General features: G+C 34.1%; 1 protein-coding gene across 5 annotated transcripts in view; it reads right to left on the reverse strand.

Moving 5' to 3' along the window:
- Positions 1–280: 280 nt before the first annotated feature.
- slc12a7a (solute carrier family 12 member 7a) overlaps positions 281–16262 on the reverse strand; it is a 38479-nt gene continuing 22497 nt past the window's right edge. For 2 of the 5 annotated variants that reach the window (XM_005171249.6, XM_009298533.5), the window contains exons 14-26: positions 15826–15924; positions 15495–15614; positions 15221–15325; positions 14974–15142; positions 12836–13031; positions 9514–9683; positions 9296–9427; positions 8489–8596; positions 7226–7336; positions 3846–4015; positions 3722–3736; positions 1537–1670; positions 281–1219 (exon numbers count right to left, since the gene is read on the reverse strand). In XM_005171249.6, the coding sequence (XP_005171306.1) occupies positions 1128–1219; positions 1537–1670; positions 3722–3736; positions 3846–4015; positions 7226–7336; positions 8489–8596; positions 9296–9427; positions 9514–9683; positions 12836–13031; positions 14974–15142; positions 15221–15325; positions 15495–15614; positions 15826–15924 (1621 nt within the window). In that variant the 3' untranslated portion in view covers positions 281–1127. The remainder of the gene's footprint in view (positions 1220–1536; positions 1671–3721; positions 3737–3845; positions 4016–7225; positions 7337–8488; positions 8597–9295; positions 9428–9513; positions 9684–12835; positions 13032–14973; positions 15143–15220; positions 15326–15494; positions 15615–15825; positions 15925–16262) is intronic. The other 3 variants (XM_005171251.6, XM_005171250.6, XM_005171252.6) reach the window with 3 other exon arrangements.

The following is a 16262-nucleotide window of genomic DNA, read 5'->3' on the forward strand; positions in this document are numbered from 1 at the left end:
CAACAATAAAATTAAATAACAACTTAAGAGTTAAGATGCTAGTTCATATATATATATATATATATATATATATATATATATATATATATATATATATATATATATATATATATATATATATATATATATATATATATATATATATATATATATATATATATATATATATATATATATAGATTAAACTGTGTAAAAACTGCTTGGGTTAATATTAGAAGTGCCCTTAAGGCTACAGAACAAACTACTGTTGTCCAGTGACTTGCCTAATTAACCTATCTTGCCTAGTTAACCTAGTTTAACCTTACTGAATCACAAGTAAAATATTATGTAGTGTCATCAAGGAAAAGAAAACCAAAATTAATTAGAAATTGTTTCGGAAAAATATTGCTTTTAAAAAACTAACCTAAAGTGTACATGGTCAGCATAAAGTTCAACTTAAATTTATCCAGTGTTTTTTTTTCCAGTGCCTGATGTAAATTTTGTCATCAGAATATTATATGGATGTTTGTCTCCAACACGGTGCTCACGGCGACCCAATGCTTTCAATGCTTTCCAGTCTATCTACTGTTCTATTTCATTACAGTTAAAAAAAATCCCTAAAATAACAACAATAAAAAGAAAATAATACTGTGTGGACTAGATTTTTGTAGCTACTTTTGAGGCAACCAATTAAATGCCTGTGTGCAAACACAAGAATGAGTGCATAGGGACAATTTTGAACACGAGAAAGTTTGGTTAATTCATCAAGTGAGAGCAAAAACTAAACTAACAGTTCTTGGGATTTAAAAATCGATATAACTTCATAACATTTGTGACCCAGCCCAAGTGTTTACCACAAAACAATTTGAACAAACACTTGAAACACTGTCCCATGTAGTTGAATGACTCCGTGATAACACAAACGAAGCCGCTCTCTCCAAGTCTCATTGAATGTTTTAAAGTCTTTGGTGCGTCTCTGTTGACTAATAAGGAGGCGTGCATTCAAAGCCTCGTTTACACCTGATATGTGCCACGTCCCATGCTGGCCTGCAGCTGGAATGAGACTGCCTGTCCTCTGAGCCCATCTGTACAGTTTGTGCGCATCTCCGGACATAAATACTCTCCTCAGTTTCTGTTCCAGCAAGATGCTATGAGTAAATGGTGATGACCTCTCTGCCGCCTCCTCGAACCAGCAGAACGTGATCTAATCCCTCAGTGAGGACCTCCAGAAACTCCATATCTGAGCTCAGAGTTAAGGAGAACTGCTGTATATATGTAGTTGATGAATAGGCAGTAAAAAATACCATTTTTGATGACAGGAATGGATAGATTTGTTAGTGGTGGAAAGGTGCACAAAATCAATTTTTGTTTTGTGTGACAGTGAAAATGCAGAGTCATGACAACAAACCACATAAAGGTGATATTCAGACTTTAGCTCACTATGAATTAAACTCTCAGTCTCTATGAAAATGACAGGCCGTGCTCTCGAGATGCTTTGCATTTCATTGGGCACAAATAGACGTGCCACTGTCTGCATTTCAGCTGATGAAAGGATACAGTTTTCGTCACCGCCCTTGTTTTTGGGTGGTCCTGGCATGTTCAGCAGCACCAGTTGTGCTCCCTTGGATTTCTTGACTACAACCTCGTTCAGCTTGACAGCAGTGTGCATTCTTCTCACATTAGTCTGGTCTCTGTGAAAAAGTTTCATATTTAGCTCCAGGACTCAAGCTCTAGTCTAGTGTCTAGAACTCCAGACTTGTGTGTAAATTGTATTAGAAAGAAGGCCAATCATACTTTAGTATTAAACACACTGAATGACAATCTGTAGATATTCTTTGGCATTTCTGCTAAGACTTTATATAAATATTTTATAAAATGTTATTAAAAAGATTGTGGAATGAGAGTATAGTAATTTAACAAATAACAAACTTTTATTTAGGTTTTGCTATGTAAATCCAATAAGGATTTATTTTGTAAACAAATAAGGCATTAAAATAATATTTTAAAAAAATAATACTTTACAAACTGTGTTGTACATTACGTATAAACATTTGCATATTATTTAATAGTTTTACTAAAATATAAAAGCTGAATAAATATATTTTTACAGACATTTGCATAAATAATTAGACTTGATAATGTGCTCAATTAAATAAACCTGCAGTTGCAGATTCTGTCTGGGCCTACCATCTTTTTTTAATGTTAGTGCAGTGTAAGTCAGCCTGAAATTATTACATCGACAAATTAAATTTCTACATGCTGGTAACACTTAATAAAAATAAAAAATAAAAAGTTACAATTATGTTATCAAATCTAAAGTAATATACACTACCTAATAAGTCTTGTCGTGTATCCAAGTTTTAGAAACAACAAATAATAAATTGACTTCAAGTAGATAATTTAGTATCAGAAGTGGCTTATAAGAAAGGCAAAGGCCTCTAGAATATGCTTATTTTACCAAAATAAAATCTGCTATGCCTTGATTTTTACTTAAATTAAATTAGGACAGTAAGGTCTGACTTTGCTTAGACAAAAGTCTTGTCACTTAACAGAAATAATGTACAGTTTAATATATAAAGTCATAGTGCAGTGGAAAATAATGAATATTGTGTATGACTCCCATGATCTTGGAGGACTGCAGCCGTACATCTCTGCAATGACTTAGTAACTTATTAATAAAGTCATCTGGAATGGCAAAGAAAGTGTTTTTGCAGGACTCCCAGAGTTCATCAAGATTCTTTGGATTCATCTTCAATGCCTCCTCCATCTTACCCCAGACATGCTCAATAATGTTCATTTGTGGTGGCTGGGCTGGCCAATCCTGGAACACCTTGACCTTTTTTGCTTTTGGGAACTTTGATGTGGAGGCTGAAGTCTGAGAAGGAGCGCTATCCTGCTGAAGAATTTGCCCTCTCCTGTGTTTGTAATGTAATGGGCAGTACAAATGTCTTGATGCCTTGACGGCTGTTAATGTTACCATCCACTCTGCAGACCTCTCGCATGCCCCCGTACTGAAACGTAACCCCAAAATCATGATTTTTCCTACACCAAATTTGACTGATTTCTGTGAGAATCTTGGGTCCATGCAGGTTCCAATACAACTGGGATCGACGACAAGACTTTTGTCAGGTAGTGTAGTGAAATATTATTAAAATCATGTTTTTCTAATATTTAAGTATTATTTATTTTTTTCCTAGTATTTACAAATCTAATATTTTTATGTACTGTATATTCCCATATTTAAAATCACATTGTCCTTCAGAAACTACTTTTTAGAATAATGTAAAGCATTTTACAGTTACTTTAATAGTTTCAAGAATGATCTTAAAAGGCCTGAAGAATTGATATAGTACATGAAATAAAATAAAAAAACTTAAAATAAATATGCCCAAATTTACAATGCAGTCATAAATTAGTAGAGTGCAATACATATAATACATCGATAAACATAAATAGCAAAAAAAAAAGTACAAAAACAAACACACAAACTTGTTAATAGAATTAACGGGCAAACTTTGGCTTAGAACTAAACATAACACAAATACCAAAGAGATATTATCTCTAGCAAGCACAAGGTTAGTAATGATACATGCAGACGTAAACATCAGTGTCACAACGCTTCATGCTGACTCACAGTGACTTCAGCAGGCCACACACAGACACACATGCATGATGCAACACATCTTATCTACTACTGTAACACACACACAAAACCACTTGCACAAAAGTCAAAGGAACTTACAGATTCTCCCACTCTCTGGAAGAACAAAACGAAATGTCTTAGCATGAAAGAATTTCAGTGTTAAACAAGAAAGTGATCCAGGCAAACTGTAAAAAAAATTGGTTTTATCGATCTGTCAACTCACGGTTTCATGTTGAAGATGTCCCGCACATGCATGCTGGCATCCCGAAGACGATTTCTCTCTCCAATCAGCTTTTCTTTGGTCCAGGTCATATGGACCCGGTCAGAAGTGGGTGTGGCCTTTTCAACCAGAGTAGCATGTGACTTTGTGTTCTTGTCATGAATCAGCTGAGCCTGTAAGAGCAAGACAAAACTGCTCAACAACAACAAACCCAACTAGTTCTCAGTGAGAATGACACTGGAAAGCAGGTTGGCACAACCTAGATTAAAAAGATTATTAAATGTTTGTTAAAAAAAATATGAAAAGATCAGTCCATCCGCATTCAAAACCAATAAAACGGATCCTTTCAGCAGGGGAATGAAGGTTGAGATAAAATCAAAACAAGATATGGATTAGTAACTCCATTAACCACTGAAAAAAAAAACATTGTGACATGCAATTACACGAGTGTACTAAAATGAAGCTTAAGTGCAATGTAAAAACATGCATTTACAAAATACGCACATTGTAAAGAATTATTAATTTCAGTGTAGGTACATATTAGTTAAGGCCACTGAATATAAAGTTGGACCAAAATGTTAATAATACATAAAATATATACACTTGTATATCTAAACAAATTCAAAGATTTGGGGTCAGTTAGCTTTTTTCACAGCAACGATGCATTATTTCAATCAAAAGTTAGAATAAAGATATTGAAAATGTAAAACAAATGTCTATTTTAAATAAATGATCTTGTTTTGAACGCATTCATCAAAACTTTTAGAAAAAGTGTTCATGATTCCCACAAAAATAAGGAGCACAGCTGTTTTCATTGATAATAATCAGAAACATTTATTGAGCAACAAATCAACACGTCTGAATGAATTCTGAAGGAGCACTAAAGACTGAAGTAATGATGATGAAATTTCAGCTTTGACATCACAGGAATTAAACTTTCAAATCATTAAGCAATATTATTAAACCACTAGCACCTTACTAACAGTACTCTGGTAATAGTGCTAGTGCACACCATACATTAATGTAACTTTGTATCCTCTCTGTGTAAAAAGACTCATTTCGAAAGTAATATAGAAAGTCTTTCTGACACCAAATCTTTGAATCTTCTGGTTTACTTCAGTGTAATGAGTGGAGTTACACACTTTTTCATTCAAAACTCAGTAGTCGAGAGACTCTCATGCTTTATGGTGACATGCAGGCATGCTGTAAACAAATGAAATATGACATTTTCAGGGCCACAGTTAATTCCATCGCAGTAAAATACTTATTGCTAAATAATTTCACATTTTTGAGGTGAAAACAGAGCAGAACTGATGAAAGCTGTGGCTCTGTCATGTCTCACATTGTGAAGGGATTTTCCACTTTTCCATTGGAGCTGGTGCCAGAGCTGTTGCTCAATTTGGAGGCGAACTATGGTTTTTTTTTTTACACACCGTTACATTTACTGTCTAGGATTTTTCAACATATGTATTGATAAATATTTATCTTTCTAAATTATTTTGGCACTTATTCTCACAGCTTCTTTATAAATAAAACTCACTTTATCACATTAGTCATGGTTAGTCATGGTATTTTGTCCCTCATCCATTAAAATTACATGTCTGCTTATCAGTGTTGCCAACTTAGCGACTTTGTTGCTATTTTTACTATTATGTGTACTATTATGTGTCCATACTGTACTGTTCCTACTTTTCTCTACAAGCTGCGGGTGATGACATTAGTCCCTCCTCGCCTCAGAGCACTCTCAGACGGCGTAGTGCTCATACAGCAGTCTCTCCCACCTACAGCCTGACAGCAGATCACTCCTCTGTATACTGACAGCAAATGATTTAGCACTGTGAGGTATTTCCCGTATACAGTCAAACGGATCTGCTTCGTCTTCATTTTAAATTTAACTATTAAATTTGACCGTTTAATTTTTTCTTGTTCACAATTACAGATATTTTAGTAACAGTTTCGCAACTTGTCTGAGTTTATTACATCTGAGAGATTACTGCAAATTCACTACACATCTGTACTGATATACTGTATTCAAACAGCAATAAATTTAGTTGAATTGACATGCATAAGCATGGTGCAAATATAAATACCCCTTTGTTAACCATAGGCTGTTATTCAATCTGAAACGGTTGGATGTGATTACGTCAGTAATATGCAAATTGACGCATGACATAATCTAGTGACATTTAGGCTGCATTTACACTGCATGGTTCAGGTGACTCAATTCCGATTTTTTTCTTCCATGTGGCACAGATCAGATATGGCCCATGTACGTGTGAGTAAGAAAAAAATCAAATGGATTTGATTTACTCAAATCACATTCAGGCCTTGTTCATATGCAGTAATTTATCTGATATGAATCGGATCTGTGCCCTCGTGTCTGCAGTGTAAGCAGTTAGATCAGATTTTCACCTGTCAATGTGAGTCACACATCTTTAAAAACCAATGCGAATGACGTCAACTCTGATGCTTTCATTTCAGAACAGACTTCAGCAGAGTCCCAAACATTCAATCCCTTACACGAGGACTAAAAAAGCTTTTAAACTGTCATGTAGCACAAGCATTTAAGCATGTTAACAAGAGAGAGAGAGAGAGAGAGAGAGAGAGAAATATCCAGCACATAACCAATATAAACTAATTTAAACTACTGCATACATACATCACATGCATAAATCACATGACATTAAAATGCCTACTGGTTTAAAAAGGCCTAGATAAGAAGAAGATGGCCAAATGAGAACTTTTCTGTCATAAACTATAGTAAAACAGCTTGTCAAAAATAAAAAAATAAAAAATTTGAACCCTGCAAACACATTAATAACAGGAACAGAGAAAAGGGCTGTTTTATTAACAGCTGTCAGTCAGTGGCCACTCTTTTTTTTTTTTCTGGTCATTGCGCCTTTGCCATGTGCAGTGTAAACGCAGACAATCGAATACGAGTCACTTTTTCAAAAATCGGATAGTCACAAAATTGGAATTGATCAACAAGATCTGCAGTATAAATGCAGCCTTAATGACTTTTCAGGCAGAGCTTTCAAAGAAAAGCAGACATTTTCATTGAAAATAGTTGGCAACACTGCTGTTTATGTGCGTTTCAGTCCAAAATTAATGTTTTGGGAGTGTAACACATATGAAAAACCCTGGAGCTCAAATACTGGTCAAAACAAGTGAACCTGTGACTGGACATGAACTGGCATGAACTTCCAAAGCTGACAATTCAACAAGCCTTTTCTGAATAAATAATGCCTCAAACCAAGCTTAGACACCAGACCCAAATGAAAAGTGGAGTTGGGGACAGTTGGACAGGATGGTTATATAAATGTAGTAGTTTTAAAAGAGAGGGAAAATGTCGGATCAGTAAAGGGTAACCCCCTCCTCACTACCTCCTCGTCCAGATTTACAGTTGCCACTTTTAATTTGCTGTTGTGAGTTTGTTTCTCCCCACAGGGCTTCCTCCTGATGGAAATCCGGGATTCATCTGAGATGCTCTGAATCTGACAGTCGCAAAACAATCCAAAATTGTTTAGTGGGGAGAAAACGTTTTTAACAGAGAGAGAGAGAGTTAGGAAAGTTAAGGCAAGTGCTGTGAGGAATCATTTCTATACAATTACTGTTGTGTCATGCTGTACCGAAACAACCGTTACCCGTCTATACTAGACATGCTAAACCAACTGTTGCAAATCCATTTTGGTGCTTTTTAACAGTGAATTAAGGCTAATCATTAAACAGCGACAAAGTGTGTTTACATAATATGCTTGTACAAGTACTGTGTATAATTATTATGTACATAACATACACACTGCCAGTCAAAAGTTTGGGGTCATAAGGATTTTTAAAATGTTTTAAAATAAACTTCTGCTCACCAAGGCTGAATTTATTTAATCAAAAATACAGTACACATTGTAAAATGTTATTGCAGTATAAAATAACTGTTAACAAGAAGTTTATATTTTAATATAATAAAATTTTCCAGTGATTTAAATCAGCTTCATTACTCCAGTCTTCTGTCACGTGATCTATCAGAAATCACTCTAGATTAATTATTAATAGTTAATTAATTAAATTAATTATTATTATTTTATTTTTAAATATTATTATTATTATTAATTTATTTTTATTTGTATTAATGGTAATAGCAATAAAAGCAAAAATGACGGGAGTAATCATTAATCATTTAATTCGAAACAACATACAATAGGAAAACAGTTATTTAAAATGGTAATAAATATTTAAGAATTTTACTTATTTTTTACATTTAATAAAGGCTGCCTTGATGAACAGAATAATTTTCTTAAAAAAATAAAATAAAAACTGACCCCAAACTTTTGGCTGGTAGTGTACACTTGCTTTAAAAATATGGACATATATAATTATGTATATCATTTGATACTACATAAAAATATTGTACATATAAATAAAAATTGTCATTAATGCACTACTATATAAGAGCCCAGACCTACCAAAAACGAAAGCTCACATTTTAAGCCCTGTACTATAAAAATGTCACCATGATAAAACTACTGAAGTGTGTTTGTGTACAGAGAGCATTAAGGACCAACTGAATTTTGATGCAGTATCTACGTGGCCATGTGGCCATGATTAGCTGACAATAATTAAAATTAAACAGACTTCTGGAGAAATATTACCTCTCTCTCCCTCTCAGTCTTAGAAAGCTGCATCTGCTTCAGCATCTGTGAGCGTTGTTCCATCACAAGAGTCTTCTCATAAGTAAAGGCTGAGATATCGCCTGCATTCTATAGAAATATTCACATATTGAAGTTATACACCAAAATAATCTTGTTTTTCTTTAATGTTATCACATTTCAATAATAAATACATATATTTTGTATTGTGTAATATAATAGTAAACATATTATAATGTTATATTTACTATTATGTTTTATTACATATTATATCATATTATATTATATTATATTATATTATATTATAATTTGGTGTACTGTCTGAAATACATTAGAATTGTACTTTTAGGTCAGATTTTGCCGTGCTTTCCTACAGATATATCATTCTTAAATCAAGATGGCAGAAGATATTAAATTCAGTTTTCTGTTTTATTTTAATCAAAAACTTCATGAAGCAATGTTTAAAACAAGATAAAACCTAGATCTACAAGTCATTTTAATATAAATTAATACTACATTAACAAAATTAAACTAAATTATTAAGCGGGAAAAAAACTGCATTGTAAATAGTAAAACTCCAGTACCTTTCAAACATATCACTATTAAAATGATCAATAATCACATTTCAGTTAAATGTTGAATTGTTTTTAATTAAAGTAATTCAATTCATTAAATGTATTTCATTTAAACAAATTGAACATTAAATTTTTTTAATCAATAAAAAACACTTTACATTAAATTTGATTTTAAGTTTACATAAATGATCATGAAATTAAATAATCAAGCTAAATAATCAAAATTGTATCTCACCATTTCCACAACTTCCACCTTGGCATCAAGACGCAGGTGGTACAAAAACATCTGTAGGTCTTTTTTCATCTGAATACTGTTGTCATCCATTTGAGCTACTGTGAAGATCCTCATCTTACACTTTCTCCAAACCTACAGTAAGTAAGAAGCCCTAAGTGCTTACCACTGTTCACAATCAAAGGTAGCATTTCTTTATCAGACATCATCCTGCCTTTTACCTTGTGTTGCCGAAGCAGGAACGGAAGCAGCATGAGCAAACCTCCATCATGGACAATCCACCACACATCAATGGTCCCCTCAGCTAAACGGTCCTGGTTTGAGGGAAAGGTATCGACGTTTTTGGCCACTAACAGAGCCTGGTGGGCAGCCGTCGTCTCTCTGACCGTTTCTTTGGGACAACACAGAATCATTTTTAATATTTTGTCAAACTCAAATCTCTGTGAAACAACACAATATTTCTAAATTTATGGTATTAATTACTCCTTTTAATAAAGCTTTTTTTAAAGGAATATGTAGTACAGAAGAATAATAATTGTTTGGTGCAATGATGTATACCTTCTCATTAACGATGTTTTATTCTGCTGGGAGGAAATTACAAAAAAAAATATATTTTCTGCAAATGTTTCCCTTTATACTCATTATTTTGTATTTAACTCTTGTGTTGTCTTAGAATTCTGTATACACTGTTCGTCCGTTGGGTTTCACTAAATCTCTCAAATAAAGCAGCTAAATTTTATTTAAATTATAAAACCAATTTTGCATAAAGAAACAACATCTTTATCAGAAACTTTGTGAATGTTTTGATTTTCCTTCATCAGTGTCGAGCACTTTTTCAATATTTAATCAGTCAGCACAAATCACATTTCACTAAAGGATATGATATATTTTTAATGTTAAAAGTACTTTCATAAGGGTTAAAAGTTTTAGAAAGATGGTATTCATAAAAGTTAAAGCAGCAGATAATTATTATTGTGTGTGTGAGCGTGTATTTGGGGGTGTGTTGTAGTGTGCATATGTGTGCCTGGAGTTTTTGTGGTGTAAAAGTGGTTTTATAGTTGGTGGGTCACAACTGACCTGAAGGACCACCGTTGTACTCTAAGGGCCATATCATACACCTGGCGCAATGGGGCGCAAGACCCGACGTAATTGTTGATTGCTAGTTTTAGCTCGACGCAAGAGTCGTTTTAATGTTTTGCAGCACGCTATTTAAATAGCAAATGCATTTGCGCTCACATGTGTGCCTATAGGCTGTCTGGTCTAAAAAAGGAGGCGTGTTGAGGCGCATTGCTATTTTGAGGAACTATAATAAACTGCACAATAGACCAGATCAAAGCTGGTCTAAAGTCCAGCGCAGAGCCGGTTAGTTGTGCGCCTTGCTTAAACATCGCTTAATACTTTGTTATTATTGTTAGTGTATTAGTTTTGAAACAAATTTTTGCACTTAATAAACAAAGTTAATTATGGATAGGCTAATAGATGTCTGTGCGTACAACGAATTTTCCCTGTCTACGAGAGTGAAAGTGAAAATATAGAATGAGGAGGCTCCTCTCTCATTCTCGCGCTGCAGATGCTCTGTTTAACCGTTTTCTTGTTAGTGAAGCGCTCAGTTTTTTAACTTACAAAGTCCGCCATGTAAATAGCAAATGCACTATGGCGTGATGCAACTGACTCTTAAAGGGAATGGGAGATGAGACTCTGATTGGTTTATTCTCAAAACACACTTTTAAATCATTTAGAGAATAAACACAACCCTGTTAGACTATGCGCCACGGCGCAAAGCAGATTTTTACTATCCTTAAAATAGCAAAAGTGGATTCTGGCACACCCTTAATGCTTTTGCGCCCTGTGCTTTGCACTTTGTGCCTGGATTGTCAAAATAGAGCCCTAAATGTGCACAGCCTTTAAGAAGATAGAAAATTAAAATTTTTTTTTTTTTTTAGAAAAATTTATTTATTTCAAAATAATAATAAAAAAAAATTTATTTAGTTTTTCTCCTCCTGTTAAAATGGTTCCCGGGTCATTTTTGACCATAATTCAACAGAAGGGTTGACATCAGCTTTGAGCTTTATAGTAAAAGTTATTATCTTATTATGGTTATTATACAATTATATTTTATTAGTCATCTATGAAGGACTGTATTTTACTTTTGTTTGTTGTTTGCTCATTTGTGTTAAAGTTTGTTTTTATTTTGCGTAAATTTTCCCTTAAATATAAACATTGATTAATTTACCATCAACATTTGATAGAGCAACAGTAATTTCACACTTCACCTTAAAGGTACAGTATGTAATTTCGAGACTGAATGTGGAATCATGGGAGTTATAAATGTGTGGGACTCGCGAAGCTGTGCATCGATGGATTTGCCCTTCAGTCTTTCAGCACTGAAATTTAAACCACACTGAACTGAACTAAACTGAACTTCAACTCTGAAAACTGGACAGACACAGTTTCAGTTTACTAGAACTTCTATGTTAAGCTGCTTTGACACACTCTACATTGTAAAAGCGCTACAGAAATAAACATGAACTGAATTGAAATGAAATGAATCCATATCCTGTTCATGGTTCTGGTCATGATTAAATTGAAAAGAAATGGCACTGTTTTATTATGGTAAATACATATTAGGGTTCTGTTATAATGCTGCTCTGTGCAGTATAATAAAAGGGTTTATACAGGTTTCATCAAGTCAAATTTAAGACTTTTCAAGACACCATTATGAATAAAATTTAACACTTAAACAAGGCTAAAGGCTAAGGATTTTTTCTAATGGCCCAGTTAAAACATAAAACAAACATTGAAAAAAAATTTGCAAGGAAAATAATTAAACCATATGTTTATACATATAAATATAAATAGAGTTGGTTAATAGAGTTAATAAATAAACTTTTGGAAAAATGATTATCGAGATGGAATGTTAGTGGTGGTTGGATGGGTAATGGTCAGATTGGATAGCTTTACATATACATAAAAAATTTACAACCTGTTTAAAATGCAACACTATATTTCAGTAAATTTAAGGCTTTCCAAGGTGTTAAATTTTGATTTTGAAATTAAAGACTTTTTAAGATCCTGCAGAAACCCTGAATAAAAGCATTTTTTATGTTTCCCCATCTTCTATCAAATTAAACCTGCTTCGAACATTGTTTAAAACATTTGGGATAATGGGAACTTAAATCAGCAAACTATATAACATTGTTTTAGTAGATTTAGAATATTTTAATGAAAAAAAAAAGAAGTTGTGCCTTAAAAGTCACTAGATCATGGAATATGCCAGGGTTTCAGATTTTGATTTAATATTTGAATTATTTGACCACATACAGACACACCGCATTTCTTAAGTGATGTACAATTAATTACTCATCTTAATCAAATTTGTTCCTTACTTTGAGACCTCAAGCTTTCATCTGTACAACAGTTTACTCTTAATAAATCTCTAGAGTTTCAACCATTATAATGTTCATCAATAATCCCTGACCACTTTGCCTTAAGCTAATTATCTGACTTTCTGGCAGAGTAGCATAAGAAATAAATATTGCGCACCGATGAAGTTTTTCCAGGAGAGGGAGCTCTCAGCCTGTTTCCAATTCGCCGGCCAGGCCACTAAAACCGCATTGTGCTTCATGCCACCCAGACCTGCAGACTGAATGAGGTGAGAAAAACCATCCCGCTGGTTAGAGGACACCACCACATGACAAAAACCCTTCGTCTTCTCCTTTGCCATGGCTGCTTTGATATTCTGTGAAAAACAAAATAGTTAGTATGGTGATGAATTGTTTACATGTTCATGGCAATGTGTTGACAACTGCATATGGCTTGACAAATGTAGCATGTCTTTTTAATCATAGCTAATCCACTGAACTAGGTTTAACAATATGAGTGCATTGACTATAATATAGGTTAAAATGATCGGAAGGTCAGGAATTTTTACACAGTCACGCAATGTTATTATAACTCAAAAATGTATTACAATGCCTTAAACATTCTTAAACATAGATGAATGTCATGCTCAAGGACAAAATGATCATAGTTTGTTCAATACAGAATTTGGGCTAGAACCTTTTGAGTTTGCAAACAAATTTCCATATCTCATGACATTTTATAGGTCAAAACAATTAGTGGCTGCATGAAATTAGATTTACAACAGTGATTTTTTATACACAGAAAGCATTGTAAAAGCAAGTGTCCACTTTGCTGTTTTAAATAACTTTAGAAAAAATTAAGAAATGTCAAAATCATGGTAAAAATATTTTGCAAAGTCATTTAGCATCAGATACATTTAGTATTTTGGTCTGCATTGTTAAGCTTAATTTTTCTAGTAGACTGTCTGGTATTTAAAGATATATATTTTTTTTAAATTTAAGAAAATTATTAACCAATCATCCAAGTCCACAGATACATGGAGTTTTGACCTCTATATGATTTAGTAGCACCATTGAATTTTACAGTACTACAAGAAGAATTATAATTTTTTTTAATGTTATATAAAAATCAATATATTTTTAACTTTGCTCCATAAACCATATATTAAAAGTATTTGAACATTTGACATTTTTATGCTAGGTAAGTAAACCAAGTGAAGCCTTGGAAGGCGAGCTGTCATTTTCATTGTTCTTCAAAAATGTTTATTTATGTTGTGTGAAAAAAAATTGGGGAAATTACAGTTATTTATTACTATTATTATTATTATTTTTTAATTTACTGCAAATTTCCTGGTTCATTCATTTACTTTCCCTTGGCTTAGTTCCTTTAATCAGGGGTCACCACAGTGGAATGGACCGCCAACTATTCCAGCATATGTTTTACACTGCGGATGCCCTTCCAACTGCAACCCAGTACTGGGAAACTCCTATGCACTCACTTTTACACACATACACTACGGCCAATTCAGTTTATTCAATTCACCTATGGCACATGTCTTTGAACTGTGGGGGAAACCAGAAAACCCAGAGAAAACCCACGCGAACACATGGAGAACATGCAAACTCCACACAGAAATGCCAACTGACCCAGTTGGGACTCAAACCAGCGACCTTCTTGCTGTGAGGTGACAGCGCTAACCAATGAGTCACTGTGTTATCTGATGTTAATATTTTCTGATTAATAGTAGTAGTTATGAACTGTCACATCTTCATTCTAAAAATGAGGACAGAAATATATTACTGTTTGTAATATCACTATATTACTGTAAACGACAACTGCATTATGACATAAAAATCAAATGTTTGGTAATTACAATAACGCCTTTTGCTATGTGCTCCATTCTTAAACAAATTTGATTATCAATTAATATTCAGTTATTTAATGAAACTACAGCCTTCAATCTGATTACTGCACTTAGTTACCGTGTATCATGCATACCTATTTATTTAAGCTATTTTGGATTGTATAAAATTAAAGGTGCAATAGAATTTTTGTTCAACTGGTTTAAAGTCTCTTCCCATCCTGATAGCAATCATTATATTAGTTGGTCCAAACGTATTTACATGCATTTTAATATTCTGTGGAAGGTGTAGGACCAAAAAAGGTTTGTCAATCAGAATGTTAGGGTATATGCAGGGTCGCCTTCCATATCTTTTTGCTCCTTTAATTACAGTCTCTTCATTAACTCACAGATATCCAAAAACCTCATGCTATAAATTTGTCAAACACAGAGGTTTGACATAATCAGATGCCTTCACCTGTTCAGCAAGTTTAGCATCTGCTCCTCGAACCATAAATGTTCCCTCCAGCACTGAGCAGACGATGGTCAAGCCTTTGCCAGCCTTCAGCTGAGAGGTAAAGGACAGCAGACGAGGATGTTTTACTGTCAAGTCTGTATCCAGCTTCATGAGCACCAGCAGCTGAGGTCTGAAAGAGGAGTTACACTTTAAACATTGGCCTCTGATTCAGTCAAACATGGCGAAATGCATTATCCTGAATGCAAACCTCCAGTTCTTAGTGTGTGGTTGCGCCTCCTCTAGTTTTATTAGGGCATAACGAGCTGCATTGAGAGATAATCCTCGAAGACCATCTCCCCATTCCTTCACTGCCCTGAGGGGAGAGGAAATAAAACCGTTAGGAATAATCTCTAAGCTTAAGGTAAGACACTGCAGGTGAAGAGGGTAGACTTTTGACCGGTAGTGTACTAAAAAAAACATATTTGGCCCAATGTAGGGTTATGAAAAGCCAGCATTTTTGGATTTGATGGATACTTGCTTACCCTCTGTATTCGATGTATTTATAGATGCATCCGGCAATCAATATGACAACCAAAGCATAATACCAAGACGAGACAAACATGAGGGAAAGGCTCAGGCTCATCCCAAGGAAAGAAAGGGACCTGTGGGCATTTAAAAAAGTCAATTGTGTATGGTAAACATTAACTCTGCCTGGCCTTTTGAAACTAATGAAAGTAATAAGCATTTAAACTACAGCTTGGTTTGGTTAATGTAAAACCTCTGTCCATGTAAGAGCATGAGTTTGGACAACACAATGTCCATTTCTTACAACAAAGTTTCTTGTTGTTTTGGTAGTTATTAGCTGTGACTCACCAGTGGTAGAACTTGAATCTTGGTCTCCAATTTGGAGTGCGTAAAAGGGTTTGGACAGCACAGGCCAGGTTTACAAACAGGTAACACATCAAGAAAAACCTGTACAAAAGAAAGTGGACCAGGATTTTTAATATAGCCTTATTAAAATAAGCATAAACAAACATTTGTATTAACGTTTAATATATATATATGGTGAGGTATCCATATATATATATTGAGGTATCCTAATAACAATGTTGAGAACAGGGAACTGTGGCTAACTGTACTATGGAGCATGTTTCAAGCGGCTGCTGCGATCGGATCCTATACCAAAGTTGGCGACCAGGGGGTTTCATAGACTGTACCAAAATGCTGAGGACCAGGGGGGATTTATTAACCGTAATTGAGTTCAAATGTTCAATTAATCGAGATTTTGACTTTAGGCCAAATCGCCCTGC

Source organism: Danio rerio, chromosome 2 (genome assembly GCF_049306965.1).
Source record: "Danio rerio strain Tuebingen ecotype United States chromosome 2, GRCz12tu, whole genome shotgun sequence".
Classification (NCBI taxonomy): Eukaryota; Metazoa; Chordata; class Actinopteri; order Cypriniformes; family Danionidae; genus Danio; species Danio rerio.